The sequence below is a fragment of the Gossypium hirsutum genome, chromosome D01 (genome assembly GCF_007990345.1).
Source record: "Gossypium hirsutum isolate 1008001.06 chromosome D01, Gossypium_hirsutum_v2.1, whole genome shotgun sequence".
NCBI classification, from domain to species: Eukaryota; Viridiplantae; Streptophyta; class Magnoliopsida; order Malvales; family Malvaceae; genus Gossypium; species Gossypium hirsutum.
This window is the reverse complement of record NC_053437.1, coordinates 59,011,602-59,029,012: the sequence shown is the minus strand read 5'-3', so window position 1 is coordinate 59,029,012 and position 17,411 is coordinate 59,011,602. Positions and strand designations below refer to the sequence as shown.

Genomic DNA, 17,411 nt, shown 5'->3' with positions numbered 1-17,411 from the left:
ATATGAATTTACTCAAATCATAATATATGATACTATAAAATATAATTTGAAATAATTAATATTAAATATATTTTAATTAAAATATATGATTTAATAAAATTTATAATAATTATACCTAATAAATTTTCTTATATGAATTTGTATAATTTAAAATAATTATTATTAAATATAATTTAATAATAATATATAATTTCATAAAATTCTTGATAATAAATTTTCTTATATGAATTTATATAATTTAAAATAATTAATATTAAATATAATTTAATAATGATATATAATTTCATAAAATTCTTGATAATAAATTTTCTTATATGAATTTATATAATTTAAAATAATTAATATTAAATATAATTTAATAATGATATATAATTTATACATTTAACCAGTGCCAAGCATTATGACCTTTAAGCAATGTTGAACTTGATCACCCAAATTTTCACAAATACTGTTAATTACTTAATTCAAACTGCATTGTACAAAATGCCGGTCAGATCATTTCAACCTTCCAGCTACCAACTAATATGTTTTCCAATTTTCTAGCCCACCCAAACTTTACAAAATGCTAGATAGCATATTAGTCACAATCATATTCACATCACTAACTATATCCGAAAATGAATGACCCTGGGAAAAATTACAAATATTACATGGATTTCATTCAATCAATGTTGATGTAGAAGCATCCTTGCCCTCTGTTGAAGTTGAGTCAATGACCTAATACAAGTGCCCTCCTCGCATGTCTTTAAGCGTGTAAGGCTGATTAGTTCCCGAATAAAAACTACAAGACTACTTTGCATTGGCAACTTGTCTTCAGATCCCTTGCTTCGGTGTTTCCCTTATACAACCTCAAATTCTCTAGACTTACTGGCAGTTGTTCGTAGTACTGAGTCAGGAAGCCCTAAAATGATTACCAGTCAGGTGACATTCATCATAGCAGATGCTAAAATTTTGCAATTCAGTCGATTCTCTATAAACAAAGATGTAGATAAATACAACAAAATATATCTACATCTTTTTGTCCTAAAGGTTCTCAATAACAGAAGGTATTGATTAATGCACATTTCAACAATCTGAGAATATGAACTAAATTCAAGGAAAAATCAACACTAAAATAGCAATGAGCCCTGCATTTTACAAATTTTCACTAAACAAATTGGCAGATAAGACTTCAAACTGATGCTGTACAACTCAAAATATCTCATTCACTCTCTCTGCACCTAATATAATTTGCCAATTATAAATGCTATAAACTTCAGTTTAAAAATATATTATCCAACAGAAAGCAGACACACCTTGGAATTGTTCCTATAGTCCACAGCTAAACGATGGTAGTGTGTTGAAAACATCCCTCGGAATTGCACCTAATATAACTCATATTTCAAATTACAGCATAAGGGTCAACAAAGAACTTAATTTGGAAGGTTTCAGAAAGATGAGTGAAAATTTCTGCTTGGACTGATGGAAAAAGTTGCACCAACTTACAAAATGGAGGACCTAATGCACATGTTTAAGGAACTGCTACAAAGATTTGATCGTCAGTCAACTAAGTCCGTCCATGCCAAAGCCCATAATTCAAATATCAGTTAAAAGAAATGAAACAAATGACACTCACACTTCTCCAATATCAGATTGACAAGCAGATCAGACAACTAGAAGAACAATAAATAATTGAAATGGCCAAAGAATCCTACTTTCAGTACCCACTACCATTTTATTGGGCTTGAATTGGTAACACAAACACACACAATCAAGAAATTAAATGTAGATGAAATCTAACCTTGAATAACATTGTTATCTTGGTCAATTTTTTCCAATGCAGGAATGCAAAATGCTGCAATTTTCCCAGTTCCATTTTTGGCTCTAGCAAGAATATCACTTCCAGTTAAAGCAATGGGAATACTCTCTTCCTGAATAGGAGATGGTCTTTCAAAGCCCTTCTCATATATTCCCATAATAAGTTCACGTTTCAGAAAGTAGTCTTCAAATTCATTTCCTTTGGTAGCAGTCACATCCTGGCACAAATTTAATAGGCAGATCAGTACATAAGCGTCAAAATTAAAATTTTAAAAAATATCCAAATACCAACAAAAGCACTGCCATGCCCTGTGTGAAATTTATATCAGAGAAACGATATGGAGTGCTATCGAGGATAAAGAAATGCAATTGCAAGCCTAAAAATGGCCCTTTGTTCAAAAGGCCTCAACATCAAGGAACTAGTATCAGTGTCCTTAAGTTATAATCTTTGGAAACTGTCCATTCAAAATCATATACCTTATAGGAAATTAATGAGTAATTCACCTACATTGCCCAAATAACATAAGCCAGAAATTTTTCCTTCGAGAATTTTCATAGTTTAACGAAGGTATGACAATTATATATAGTGAAATAAACAAAACCAATGCTACAATTTCTTTAACCATAACTGGTAAAAGCAGAAACTTCAAGGAATTTTTAAAACGATAGGTAAGCTATGCAATATTATTAAAAAGGTTGTATTAACTTCAATATCTACTCGATTAATATCATTAACAAAAATACCTCCGTTTTGTAGCGTGTATCTGATGGTGGCATCTTTAGCCTTGCCTTCCAATCATGTGAACTGAAAGATGAAAAAGAATGTAAAACCGTGCACAATTCAATATGAAATACATAAAAGAAAATTCAATAAAAAAATTAATAACTGTAAACAATGCACAAGAAATTTAATTTATGAAAAAAATATAATTATGAACATTCAATACGTAACATGTACAAGAAAATTAAATAAAAATTAATCACAAATGCAATTAAAAAGAAAAAAGGAGAAGAAACAAAAAAGAACCTTGAGTTGACGACTTCAGATTGTACGGTCTTCTCGACCTCATCGGCGACAGTGGAGTCATTTCCGCCGGGCAATTGGTTTCATCTGAGCCACTGCTGTTGATGTTGTTGCTGTTTGCAGGTGATGATGATGATGATGATGATGTTGTTGTTGTTGAAAATGATGATGATTCTGCACCAAATTTCTCTGCGCATACTGCGGTTGCTCCAGCCTCGATTGAAAGCTAGGGTTCGCGTTCGCTCCGCGGCTACGGCCGAGCACCGATGGATACCTCCCTCTATTATTCATAGCACGGCCCTAAACTCCCTAAAAAACAAACAAATTCTAAAACCTAGGAAAAAAATAGAAATCTATATATACAACCGCAAAAAAGGAAGTTAAAGAGTGGAGTTTCTTCCAATGGGTTAACGCCGTAAATAGTGGCAAAACCAAGGGTCGTCCTACGAAACAACGCTGCTAGGGTTGGTTAGATGAAGAAAAAAAACCGGTTAGATGGGAAATTTGAAATGAAAATGGTAGGTGCTGCTGCGCAGATCTATTGAGAAAATAATAATACAAAAAAAAACATATAACAGGGAGAAGGAGAAACGGCGAGGAGAGTGGAGAAGAAAGGTAGAATGAAGAAACAGAAGACTTTGGGTAAGACAGAAGCGTCAATCGGGAGGCTAAAACAGGGAAGAAAATTGAATCAGGACCTAAACTGAGCAAAAGGGATGTATTACAAATCGGTGGATTTCACCGATTAAGTAAGTAACGTATTACACCCGTAATAGCATTACCATGAACCAAACAATGGACTAAAGGGGGCTTAAGTGGGGCCCACTGATTAGGGGTGTATTGGCATAGCCAATACACCCAACCAAACATGCTGAAAGTGTATAAAGTCAATAAACGGAAACGAAACTTTAGTAATTGTCACCCAAAACACGTGAAAGACACGTGATTGATTCTCATAGCTCATTTTGGTCTATTCAGTTAGATGCAAATGTTGGAGAAATTACCCAACCTCATAACACTTTATGTTTCAATGCTTTTGTCTGATGCTTATAAGATTTTTTAAATCTAATCCCCATTTTTCTTTAAAAATTCAATGTTATTTTTAATACAAATTCTATAGCTTTAAAATTTTTGTTTATAATTTTTAAGATTTTTTTAATAATTTTTAGAAGGACTTTAATTTTTTTTTTAAATTTGTTACTAAGGTTTTTTTTTGCCTCTTTAGCCTTATGAGTTTAAAAACTTTCTAATTTACTTCTAATAAAAAAATATGGGTCAAATTGAATAAAGGTATAAAGGTTGAGGACTAAATTTATTATTATACTTTATATAAAAAAACACGGAGAGGCTGTTTTGCTCACTCATTGCCCACTTCTTAAAATAAGGGCTATATGCAATCTAAGATATAATATATATATAATATTAAAAAAATAAAAATGATATGTGGTGTATTCTAATAACGTCATATGGCAGGTCAATGTCGATCAACAATTAGTCAATATCGATCAATGATCGGTCAACGGTCAATCAAAGTTAACAATATTTCCTAATATTTAAATATTTAATATTATAATTTTTTATTTTTATTTTTAATTTAAATTTAATATTTTTATTTTAAATAAATCTAATTACCATATGGTATTTTTTAATTGGCCAAAAACAAGTCACATTATACTTTTCCATTGACCCGAGTGGCTTAACAGATTTTGTTAACAGTCATTATAAAATAGATCAAAATAGAAAAAATTGATACTTTAAATATGAAATTGAGATAAAAAGCTTTAATCTTCGACTAAATCGTGAATCAAAGCTTTCTTTTTTGTTGAGTTCGACATAGGAAAAGATGGAGTTATCCAAAGTGAATAGAGACCGAATCCCCTACAGGACATAAGGAGTGCATCCACTGGAGTCACCTCACAAATCCCAATAGGAGTGCGACACCTGCCTTGTTGCTACTAACTTGGTATGGAGATTGCAAGAATCCAGATGAAGGTTGCGACACAGACCTTGGGAGGTCACGTCTTTTGAAGCGGAGTTGAGGTGGAATTTTCCAACATTTAGGAGGTCACGTGGATATGGGACAGTTAATAAGGGCAAAATATGGAAATTTAAGGGAAGGTAATGAAGTGATTTATGTAACATGGCGTGGAAATTGCAAGAATCCAAATCAAGGTCGCTACACAAACCTCGGAAAGCCGCAACTTTTGCAACAAAATTGAGGTGAAATTTGTCAGCATTTGAAGGATATCATAACCATTGTTTAAGAAGGTCACGATGTCTCAATGGATTCGAGATTGTTCATAATGACTAGTTAGGCGTAAAATATACAAATTTAAAGGAAGGTCATGACCTTTCATATATAGAATAAATAGAAGACAAACATTTGAAGGAGATCGCAACTATTATTGAAGGATGTCCCAATGGATTTGGGATTGTTCATAATGACCATCTAGGGGTAAAATATGAAAATTTAAAAGAATGTCATGACCTTCTTTCCTATATAATAAGACCCGTTCGAATAAAAGGAAGAAAACAACAAATGAGAAATAGATTGCTTGAATTATTATTTGCAGTAAATATATTTTTTCAAGAAAATAAGAGATAAGTTAGAAATTAATTTAATTTCTTTGGGAATATTATTTAATTGTATGAAATTAAATAAATATTGTGTCTAAAGTGAAAATTAAATTAATTAGTCATTGTAGTTATATTTTATTTGAGTAATTAACTTAATTTACGCGTAGATTCATTTATGGTAAAGTCGTCGTTATTTTAATGGAATTAGAATTAAGTTGTGTAAATTATTTAATTGACTTAATTGATTAATTAATACTAACAGTCTGTTTGGTTCGATGTAATGCGTATAGCATTATGCGCCGAATCGGTGGGCCCTACCTATTCCAGCGTTTGGTTCGCTGGTTTGTCCATTACGTGCCTAATCCATTACTTGCGTATTCCTCATTCCTCCCCGATTTCTATTCCCTGCCCAAAGACAGAATAGCTTCCGTTTAGCATTCTTGAAATTTCTCTGCCCTGTTTTGCCCTCATCTTCCAAGCCAAAATCCACCTCCAGAACTCTCCCTCCTAACATCAAAAAAGCTGCCAGGTGAGTGACCTCCACCACTCCTCTTTCACTTTCATTTGATTGTTTTGTCGAACCAAACTCACCTTCTGTTCTTGAAATGCAGTGAGTAGGGAAGTCCAAAAACAGACTTCTGTTCTTCAAATTTCAACAAGTATCTCCAAAGAAACCCAGAAGAAAACCTTTCCAATTCAATAGGTAAATATTGTCTGCCCTAAAATTTTTCTGTGAAAGTGTTTTCCCTTTTATGTCTATGATGAGAGATTCATCAAATTAGTTGAATCTCTGTTTACAATCGTTTAAAATTGGCATCTAAGGTTTCTGAAAACTAAAAAATTCGACCAAAGTCACTCCCTTTGCAGCGTTCTGCCCTTCTCTGCTGGAGTTGGTGAGTCGAGTTGCGGCCTTTAAAAAGAAAAACACTATTGCCCTTTTCACACACCTCTTTTCTTTTGCATGGTTTCCTAGCAAATAGGAGATAAGATGTTCATATTTGGAGTTATACTCTATTTGTTAGGAACCCGTTCCACTAGACAGTTTCGTTTTGGTCAGCTTTATCATCTGTTTCATGTGAACAAAGTGAAGGGAAAAAAAAATGAAATTCTTTAACATTCAAAGTTACATGAAATTATTTTCACAAGAATTGTATCTTCCTGATTCCATTGAGCTGAGTTGTCAAAAGTCACGCATCAGCAGCTAATATTCACATGTTGCATGTTTATTTGCATAAAAAAAATGGAGTTGACAGAGTGATTAAATGATATCTTTAGTCCTAACTAGTGTTTGTCCCGCTTTCATATGCTGGTATCATCTTACCCAAGATGTTTCACCCATTTTTTGGACTTCACTTTGCATTTTCTCAGTTAAGTATCGAGGCTTCCAGAATTTCTTGTGACTGAATATTTGTTTAGTGTCTTGCTTCTTGTGACAACGAGAACATGTGGAAATACATATACATGCATGCAATTTAAACTAATTCTGCTTGTCCCTCCTGCTGAATCATTTTCCCTCCTTTTTTTTTTCTTGGCTATAATCCTTTTTTCTTTTTTTCCTTTTCAGTTTTTAGATATAGAGGTGTATGGACTGAAGAAAATAGTTACTATCTATCATAACTTATGTGAGGACGGGTTTACATGAGTTGAGGATAATACATTAGCCAGCTATTTAACTTTGACCTTTGGATGGCATTGGTTATATGATTCGAAGTATCTCTGTCTTGAGTATTCCTTTTTATGTCTCAAGTTTTATGGCCTAATTTCCTTCAAACATAACATGGAGAAGTGAAAAAAATGGAAATAGAGAGTGGTTTATGGTTTTGGACTTAAGAAAAAAGAAACGTTGTATCATTTTAAAATAGGGTAAGTTTTTAATAAACTGTTCAGTTTGTGTGGTTTCTATAGGTGAACTTAATTCTTTCAGAAGAAGATGATTAGATTGTTCTTTTTTAGTTTTTAGATGCAACATATTGGATTCTGTTGCTTCCTTATGTCTATGTATATGTGCATGTAGTTGATAAATATTTTCTGGCATACTGATTTCTAAACTTAGAGGGTATAAAATATTTTGGTTATAGGTCTTCGGTGGTTTGAAATGTTATAGGAATCTTCTTCCTTTCATGGTCTATTTTCATTTTACTTTGAAGTGAGACAAAAATAACTTGTCCTTTAGTGCAGCAAATGACCACTGCTTAAATTATTAGCTTTGATTAGGCTATTTTCTACTCTCTAATTATGAACTATGTGCCAATTTAGAGATCTGAAAACCCTTTGTTTCTTATAATCATTTGGTGTGTATGAAAGGAATATTGAAATATTTTATAAAGTATACTCCATGAGGTGGCCTGTGCTTTGTATTCAAACTGACCTATTGTGATTCTTTCTACAGCATTGGTTTCTTAGTTGATAATGCTATATATATACTCAAGGAAATATCTTTTTAAAAAAGCTTTTGAGTCATTTTCAATCGTGATTTTCATGATGAAAAGCATTTAACTTTGTTTCATGACGAGATTTTGACGAGGCATTCAACCAGAGTCTCCTCACAAATGGCTGCCATGCACATATAGCCACTAATTTGGCCATGTGCAGTAATAGAAACTAGCGAAAGTGATCTCCCTTTTTTTTACTGTTAAACACAATTTGCCTACCTGTCTGCGTCTAAAATGAAAATGAAATCAGACCTGTTTCTTTTCTAATTATATCTCATTTTTGATTTTGCAGAAATTTTGAGCATTTTTAATATTTGTTTACTTTTTTTATTTTTTAGGAATGTTTTTCTATTATTATAGCATGTTTATTTTTATTTTAAAAATAGGAATTTTTATAGTATTTTTTTTAAACATAGGAAACTTTTATTATTTTATTAGTAATTTATTTTTTAATTTATTCTAAATTGTTGAAATATTTTAATTTTTTAATATTACATAATTTTTCCCTTTTTTTCTTAAATTTGACCAATGGGTATTATATATTAATTGTTAACATTATTTTAATTGTATTTGTTTCTTACCTTTAAACAATTACAAATATTAAGTTGCTTTATTTATTTTGAGAGATAAGTATTAATACTAAATAAATAAATAAAATGATGGACACTGAATTTACAGTGAATTAATTTGGAAGCAGACGATAATTGTTAGTCACTGAATTTACAGTGAATTAATTTACAGTGAATTAATTTGGAAGCAGACGATATTTCAAGGAGAGCCACAACTAGTAATTAACTGATAAACCTAGATATCGAACGCGAAAAGGTGACATAGCAACAAATATGCTAGGTGTTTGTACACCTGAAATGCAATTTGTTTATGTTCTTCCTGGTTAGGAAGGTTCTGTTGCTGATGGACGAGTTCTTCGAAGATGCCATTAGTAGGAGGCATGGACTAAAAGTTCCTCACGGTAAAGTAGATAGTTAGAGGACTTTGAATTATTCATTAAGATCAAACTTTTTTGGGGAATTAATAATTAAGAAAAAAATTTTATAGGTTGTTATTATCTAGTTGATGCTAGATACACAAATTGTGAGGGATTTCTTGCACCTTTTAGAGGACAATGATATCATTTGAATGATTGGCGTCAGGGTTATCAACCAAGTACTCTGGAAGATTTTTTTAATATGAAACAATAGCGGTTTTGGTTGGGACGACCATAGGCAGGTCATTGTTGCTAAAGATGCGGTTTGGGACTCTTATTTAAAGGTAAGAATGAGTTCAACTCTTTATTATCCTATTCTTACCAAACTTATAACTAATATGATTTCCTCATTTTTATAGAGTCATAGAGAAGCCGGTCAGTTCAAACATCATAGTTTCCCTTACTACGACCAACTTACTGCCATATACGCAAAAGATCGAGCGACTGGGAAAGACGCTTGCACAGCCGCTGACGTTCTTGAAGAAATAAATGCTGAGGATGTACCTTCTGCAGATATTAATGAAGACAGAAACGAATACTATGATTGGGATGCTAATGTCTCTTTCGATGACATGGATGTTTTTGCCACGGAGCCGCAAACGGACAAAAACCAAGGGGGTTCCTCATCTTCAAAGAGGAAAAAAAAAGAATTCTGATGCAACAGGTCATTTTTCTTCTTCAGTTAATGATGCTGCCACTTTATTGGCTGAAAACATGCGGGCAATTGGCGAACAAATCAGTAGGAGTATTGCCTCCGATGTGGTAGTTCACCAGGGCATCCAAGAAAAAGCGGCAAATTTATATCCAACCTTATGTGAAATAGAAGGTTTAACGGTGGATGAACGGTTTCAAACATTGAGTAAAATTCCAGATCATCCAACCCAAATGGTAGTTTTCTTTAGTTTACCTTCTGATGTACGGTTGGAATGGGTCAGAAGATTTCTTGCTGACCATTAAAATTTATGGTTTTGTTGATGACATTTTCGTAACTTTTTCTATTTGTAATATTTGGGATGGTATGTCATATACAATGTTCTAACTTTTTGATGTGGCAAAACTGTATAACATATGGATTGTGACATAGAATTTCATGAATCTCATTTAACCTTTTGTTAATATTCAATTGTTATTATGTTTATGCAAAATATAATTCTAAAGTTATTTATTATTGCTAATATTTTTTTATTGTAGAATAATTAAATTATTTGTTCCACAAATGATATTTTAGCACATTAAATATGTATTGCAATTTAATAATAATAAAGTAGATTATAAATTATATTTAATAATAATTATTTAAATTATATTTTATAGTATTATATATTATGATTTTAGTAAATTCATATAAGAATAAGAATTTTATTAAATTATATATTATTATTAAATTATATTTAATAATAATTATTTTAAATTATATTTTAGTATTATATATTATGATTTTATTAGTAAATTCATATAAGAATATTTATTAACAATTTTATTAAATTATATATTTTATTAAATTATATTCTATAACAATTATGTTAAAATATGATTAAATTATTTATTATTTATATTAATAATCTTATTAAAATTTAATAACAATAACAATAATTATCTACCTTAAAAAAATTCTGCTAAGGGTATTCTAGTCATTTTAACTTTTTTTCCTTATGTTATTACACTTCTATTCCATTACATTCAACCAAACAAAAGAATTACCTATTACATCTCTATTCCATTACGTCTCTATTCCATTACGCCTCTATTCCATTACAGCGAACTAAACGTGCTGTTAAGGTTTGTGTATCTGTGTAGTTTTAATTATTTACTCGGTTTAGGAGTTTACGTTTAGTTGAGGTGAATGGAATAAAATTGTAATTAGTAATTTAATTGTTTGGTTTAATGGAATAGAATAAAATTATAATAGTATTTTTATGTTTGGTTTAATGGAATAGGTGTTATAATAGCATAAGAAAAATGTTTAAATGTCCAAAGTACCTTTAGCAGAATTCTTTTAAGATAGATTTAAATTTTAATAAAATTATTATTAATTATAATTTAATAAAAATAATAATAAATAATTTAATAACATTCTTAATATAATTATTATTAAAATATAAATTAATAATATAAAAATAATATATAACCTACTTAACTAAACAAAAATTTCATGAAACAAAAATTCATATCTTTACAAGTAATAATGTCTTCAATATTACACAAAAAATTATATAATAGGCTGTAAGGGCAAAAAAAATTAAAAATATATTATGAAAATTGCATGAAATTGTATTTACATATTATATTCACATCTTGCGTTTTAACAATATCCATCGCAAGCATCACATTGCAAATAACTTGAGGTTTTAGCTTTAGAACCATTCCAGTCTTGTTAAAAGTATAAGCATGACATTCACAAATAAACATCTTCGGAATGGAATGAGAACCCAAAACAAACAATGCATTTGCACTTCAAAACATTTCTTGCTAAAATGCTTTAATTGGGTGTAACTTTCATGTAACGGTATTTATACCCATTCTATATCATTTATTATTCATTTTCTTACGTTCAGGTGACCCCTTCAATCTCACAATCCACCATTTTAGCATGTTGGTGCTTGATGATTTGAAGCTACATCCAGCATTCCATGTCAACCTTTTAAAGAAACCCCCCCCCCGGGGGAATCAATGAAGATGGTCAACCTAAGGTGGGTCTTAAAGCTGTCTTGATCAAAAGAAACAATCTAGTTGTTACTCAGTGGTTGGTGGAATGGTCAAATTTGGGTCTAGATGCTACATGGGATGATTTCTTTCTTTTAATCTTTGGGGGGAGGAAGGCAATGTTATGAAAAAGACAACTGGAAAGGGTAATATGATCAATTTCTATGGAAGGGCACAGGTAGAGGAAACAAGTGGCGTAAGCCATGAAGATGAAGTATGAGAAGAAATCTAATAAAATAGGAATCTTGTATTGTTGAAACCACCTTGTCCTTTTGTTCAGAGGTCCTATTCTTTTGATTACATAACAATCTCCATTTTTTCCATTCTTTTTTCTTTGCCAAAATTTTAACCCGATTCGATTCTCAACGGTTCATTTATTTTCAGATTTTATGGAGGTGATTGGACCACCAAACCTACCAATCCTCATCCAACCAATTCCAAATTGATTTCTAATGACGCAAGCCAAACTTGGTTGGATGTTATTATAACAATCACAAGGGAAAAAGTCCATGGTCCTAATTTTTTAGTAAAAAGTATAAGAATAAGGAAAATTATAATTGTTAAAATTTGAATCCTGAATTTAAAGACGATGACATGAACTTAGTAAAGCATCTCACAAATAAGTATACATAAAAGGTTATAGTAATTAAGACGATTGTCTTCAAAGGAAAAAAAGAAGAAAAAAAAAACAAAAACAAAACAGGTTCATAGGCACTCCAAGCCTTGGATCTCCTTTGTTCTAATGACTTGGTTTTCAAACACACTATTCGTACTAGAACGATGAAGAAGACACGGGTATGGTACTTTTTTTTTTTTTTTGGCTTTTTACATATGATGATAACATATATGATGATACAAATGAAAATGGCGTGGCAGAAGAAACCTGGGAAAGGTAGCTAAGCATGCAGCGCCATGAATAAATTCTGCTTACGAGCATGTTCCGGAATAAGTTTCTTCACAACGTCAGGGGGGACACCCGAGAGCTCTGCCAATTTAATTAATTTCAAGCATTCAAAACACATGTATCTTATAAGAGTTCTGCTTTTGTACTATTTGTGGTTAATTTCAACATATTGCATACATGTAGCAAGAAATGTGATTTCCAGTAACGTAAACGTGCTGCGGTGTCTGTTGATGGCATAATGATGCTAAAAGTATTTAACTACCAAGTGAAACTGACCTTGAGGCTTAAAATTGAAGAGGGGTGGAAGTGGACGGCCATTTGGAAGTCGAGTGTTTGGGTCCCTCAATTCATCAAAGAATGGGTGAATGCAAGCCTCCAACTTCAGTAGTATTGTCACCGCAAGGTAAATAAAAAAAAGTTAATGGTATTTGTACCATTACTACTCATTGCAGCAAAAACATGAATATCATAACTTACAGCAGTGCATCGCAAATTGGGAGAGTACTGAAAGAACCTGCAGACAAGGTCCACTGCTTCCGGAGGTAAACGCTTTTGGAAGACCTGTTGGAGGAAAATGTATCATGGACTTCAATAGGAAACCTTATGATAAGGAGGGCATAAATAATGAAAAAGAGAGAAGTGCACACATACCTTGTGCCATGGATGAGGCTTTATCTGGGGAAACTTGAATTCGGTGTAGTTTGGGTTCATGCACTTGATCTCTTCCCTTGTTGGAGTCCCCAAAACCTATCACACACACATTATAAAATCACATCCTTGGGGAAACTTTGATGTACATGTTTCCGAACATTGTGTCAAAAACAATGGAGAGAGGGCCAGCATAAGGCACCAAAGAAATTGTTTTGTCGCAGACTTTATTCAGCAGAACTTGAGATACTCAAATCCTAAACTTTTGGCCCAAATTTTCTTCTATTCATGATAAGGAAGAATTAAGGGACACATATAAACTCATTTGTAGGTCAGAAAACGTCAAGTTATCTACTGTGTTTATCAAAGTATCCCAAGAGTACATTTAATTTCATTCTTAATATAACCAAGTTGAAGCACAAGTAAGCCTAATAAATTATCAACCTATGGTTTATTGTCGAGATATCATAAGCTTCAACTGATTTTTCCAACACAGCAATTGTCAAAAGTAACTGATATATTAATCATGCAGCAAAAGTTAGTGCTCCAAAAAAATATAGAAAGAATGATAGATGCAATCACCTTAATGATTTCAACAAGTTGGTCGACCCCACTTTCACCAGGAAAAAGTGGCTGCATTGTATGTAGCAATCAGAAACACAATTGATAAAGACAACAGTAACTTATAACAGTACCCTTACTAAACAAATTAGTCTAAGATTTACCTGTCCAAGAAGCAATTCAGCCATCACACAGCCAGTAGACCATATATCTATAGCAGTTGTGTATTCAGTAGCACCAAAAATGAGTTCTGGAGCACGATAATATCTTGAGCAGATGTAAGAAACATTGGGTTCTCCCTTCACCTGAAAGCATGGAATGCATGTCAACTCAGGTGATGAAACAAGATCTGGCAACAACAATCAGTATTGCGTGAAAACTTACCAGCACTTTTGCACTCCCAAAATCACAAAGTTTCAACTGATGCGTATGTGGATTCACCTGGACAAAAGCCATAGAACTTGAGTCTCACCAAACTGAGTAAGGACAAAGTGGCTCCAAAGATAAGTTCTTTAACCAGATAACCATTTTCTCATATGAAGAAAGCAAAAAATAAAAAAACTTATAAAATCTTCAAAAACATAACTGCTATACATCTTTAGCAATGATAAAAGTAGACAGTAAATAACAGGTTTTTGTCAATATGACCAACAGACTTGATTCGATAGAAAATATATATATGCTAATGTGCAAGGTGTACACTATTACAAAAAAACATGTACTTTGCAACAAAACTTGATTCCCTAGAAGAAGAGTCTTACAAGTAAATTCTGAGGTTTGATGTCACGGTGACATATACCAATACAGTTGTGTATATAGGCAAGTGCTCTGCATATCTGCAATCCAACGAAGACAATTAGCTACAACTTTTTCCAGTAAACTAAAACTTTTAGTGTTTAAACCTTAGGGAAAAGAAAAGCAAGTTGATCTCTAGAGAATCTGAAATATTTGACCTAAGGTAATAGTTTATACCTAAAATTGAAGGATGCCTTCTCATTACATTACCATATCAGATAGCAGCAATACCAAATAAGTCATGACAATAAACCATTTTTAAAAACAACTCTGGACTGCTCAATCACTCACTAAAAGGTTATTGGGAAAGAAATATATTCCAAATATCAACATAACATACAAGATATGCTTTGATAAGACAGAGAAGCACCTGATACGTATAGAGTTTAACATATATTAAAGGCATTCGTGTGTTCATCCTGCTGTAGCTTCTGGCTGTACGATGAACAGTTTCTGGTACATAGTCAAGAACAAGATTGAGGTAGAGTTCGTCCTTGTCTGTTTTTGAGAAAAAATAATGCTTAAGGGACACAATATTAGGATGATCCAGCATTTGCATAATCTGCAACTCCCTATTCTTGTAGCGCTTATCTTGAAGAACCTTCTTGATGGCAACAATTTCTCCAGTTTCACGACATTTTGCCTGAAGTATACAGTCAACTCATTTCAAGATTATAATCTACATAACAAAGTCAAGAACATATTAATGATCAAGAATCTTATAGAACTACATACTTGGAAAACAACACCAAAAGAACCAGTTCCAACTGCATGCTCAGCAATATAACTAACATTCTGTCAATCAAAACAATAATAGATATATGTTAAGAATAATGCAGGTTGGTAAAAAAAATCAACTATAGAATCCCACATGGAAAATTTACAAACTAATTTATTTTCTTTCAACCTGTTTTGATTGACCATTTCGACCACCAATGGTGGTTCTTATCACATGCCCTGTTTCAGCACCCACTCCATCAACTACTTCTGGTTCACTATCCTGCATAGATAGCACATAAAGGATCATCTACAAATATTGCAAGGATTGTAAAATCATGTTTAAGGTCTCAGCAGTCAGGCCAATACATTTTCAATAAGCATGACTGCCATTGTAAAGCCATTTGAGAAGAAATTTTGACAAGTTAAATCCCCACCAACCCTCTCCTCCCCCCCCCCAAAAAAAAAAAAAAAAGAAGCAGAAGAAAAAAATGAACTATTGGGTTTAGCTGCTTACTCTGTCTTCATCATGGTCCACCTTGTCTCTCAGTCTCATTTCAAGCATTTCTCTCCCGAGCCAATCAACAGAACTAGAAGAACTTTTGAAACCATTAACAGACCTGGAACTACCCACTCCTCCATTTCCTAGACTTGCAGATGCCATAATTCAGCCAGGTAAATCTTATAGAAACTAGTATTTGTTATCCACTAAATACTCTGTGCTGCAGCTGACCATCCCATCCAAGCACCTATCTTCCTAATAGATTCCCAAAATTAAGAAGACGGAAATCATTAAAGAGAAATGTAGAATGATTAATATCATAGTTTCCATGCAAATATAACATATAAGACCTACTGCCAAGGTGAGAGATCAGAACCAAAAAAGATGCCTACATTACAACATCACGAGAATAAACTCCTCGAATAAGAATAATTTCATGCTTCTAGGACATGAATTTACTGGGATACAGAACATATATGGGAATCAAATGTTAAGCATTACTTCTTCATGTAGCATACAGAAATATAGTTTCCCGGAATATGGGTGTCAAAATATGCAATGAAATAGGGAAACAAAAATGAGATTTTCAATTAAGAAACAACACTGATAAGACAAATAGTCCACGGCTTAACTTCAAGTTCAAACTAGTGAGATCAGTTATCCAATGTCAGATTCTCCGAAAAAATGTCCTAATTCATTGTTTGTTCAATCTTATATGCCAGTTATTATATCTTTATAAATGAGTTTTCTTTCTATTAAATTAAAGCTTATTTCTTCGTACTTGTTTCCATAAAACGTCGGGTTTTTCATTGCTAAAATTATCAGTGCGATCTATTAATTTTTTTTTAAAAAAGGAACAAAATAGTACTAAAATTAATTATTAAAAAATGCACAGTAATTCACAGCGTGAAATTATGTATTTTTACACAGAGCATTGATCAGATCTAACCCTAATCTAACCAATCAAAACACCAGAAACCACATAATTTTCCATTCAAGAGATGAATTAATGAAAAGAACCCTAAAAGATAAACCTTTTTCATAACATTAGAAAAAAAAAAGAGCAGCACTTTTTGTCAATAATTAAACTCAAACTATTGCACTTCAAAAAGGAAAAGAGAGAGAGAGAGAGAGAGAGAGAGAGAGAGAGAGAGAGATTGTCGTTCAGTGTTTCGAATACTTACTGGGAAGTGTTTGGAACGAAACCGAAAACAGATCAAGCGCATTTTATTTTATCCTCGGAGTTGGATTACAAAACTCGAATCGGATTTACAAAAATAAAGGTAGGCAGCTATGAACTGTGTCTGATCTGATCAAATAGATATTCCGATATGTGTTGGTACTTTTTTTTCCATATATTTTGAGTGGAGACTGGAGAGAGAGAGAGAGAGTGAGAGAGAGAGAGAGAGAGAGAGAGAGACGGTGAGAGGAAGAGAGTGTTGGAGTTTATGGATTTTTTTGGAATATAATATATAAGAAATGAAAATTACCTATCTTTACGTCTTGGTTTTTTAATAAACATATATTTCTTTCACCTTTTTTTTTTGGGGGAATTATAATTTTTTTTATTTTCTAAAATTCCAAATTCAAAGCTCTAAGCCAAAAAAGAAAAGGTTAAAGTACACTGTAAGTCCCTGTATTTTTTAAAATTTTAGAATTTAGTTCTTGTATTTTTACTTCTCAGAATTTAGTCCCTTTATTTTTCATATTTCAAAATTCAAGTCTAATTATTATCATTGTTAAATCTCTTTTGTCAAATTTGTTAG

The 17,411-nt window shown here is 32.2% G+C and overlaps 2 protein-coding genes and 2 long non-coding RNA genes across 7 annotated transcripts; 2 read left to right on the top strand and 2 right to left on the bottom strand.

Annotated features, from left to right (window-relative positions):
- Positions 1-417: 417 nt before the first annotated feature.
- On the bottom strand, positions 418-2,598 carry LOC121213974 (DEAD-box ATP-dependent RNA helicase 6-like). 2 transcript variants are annotated; one of them, XM_041087519.1, is made up of 3 exons: positions 2,542-2,598; positions 1,781-2,015; positions 418-901 (listed from the first exon to the last, which is right to left on the bottom strand). In XM_041087519.1, exons 1-3 carry the CDS (start codon positions 2,572-2,574, stop codon positions 840-842), a joined length of 330 nt encoding a protein of 109 aa, XP_040943453.1. In that variant the 5' UTR covers positions 2,575-2,598; the 3' UTR covers positions 418-839. The 2 variants fall into 2 exon arrangements, 1 of the variants encoding a protein (XP_040943453.1); XR_005909568.1 differs by lacking the exon at positions 2,542-2,598 and having other exon boundaries at positions 1,296-2,069.
- A 3,069-nt stretch (positions 2,599-5,667) lies between these two features.
- On the top strand, positions 5,668-8,923 carry LOC121213973 (uncharacterized). 2 transcript variants are annotated; one of them, XR_005909567.1, is made up of 4 exons: positions 5,668-5,927; positions 6,010-6,101; positions 8,509-8,800; positions 8,887-8,923. It is a non-coding gene; the product is annotated as an uncharacterized lncRNA (long non-coding RNA). The 2 variants fall into 2 exon arrangements; XR_005909566.1 differs by having other exon boundaries at positions 5,672-5,927; positions 8,572-8,800.
- Positions 8,924-8,971: 48 nt separating this feature from the next.
- On the top strand, positions 8,972-9,931 carry LOC121213972 (uncharacterized). Its single transcript, XR_005909565.1, has 2 exons — positions 8,972-9,099; positions 9,175-9,931. It is a non-coding gene; the product is annotated as an uncharacterized lncRNA (long non-coding RNA).
- A 2,187-nt stretch (positions 9,932-12,118) lies between these two features.
- LOC107922354 (shaggy-related protein kinase kappa) lies at positions 12,119-17,140 on the bottom strand. 2 transcript variants are annotated; one of them, XM_041087518.1, is made up of 13 exons: positions 16,830-17,140; positions 15,661-15,896; positions 15,334-15,426; positions 15,162-15,221; positions 14,797-15,069; positions 14,393-14,467; positions 14,016-14,072; positions 13,796-13,936; positions 13,653-13,703; positions 13,074-13,169; positions 12,900-12,983; positions 12,699-12,801; positions 12,119-12,503 (listed from the first exon to the last, which is right to left on the bottom strand). In XM_041087518.1, exons 2-13 carry the CDS (start codon positions 15,805-15,807, stop codon positions 12,415-12,417), a joined length of 1,269 nt encoding a protein of 422 aa, XP_040943452.1. In that variant the 5' UTR covers positions 15,808-15,896; positions 16,830-17,140; the 3' UTR covers positions 12,119-12,414. The 2 variants fall into 2 exon arrangements, with proteins under 2 accessions (XP_040943452.1, XP_016707839.1); XM_016852350.2 differs by having other exon boundaries at positions 15,661-15,900; positions 16,830-17,132.
- Between the last annotated feature and the right edge of the window lie 271 nt (positions 17,141-17,411).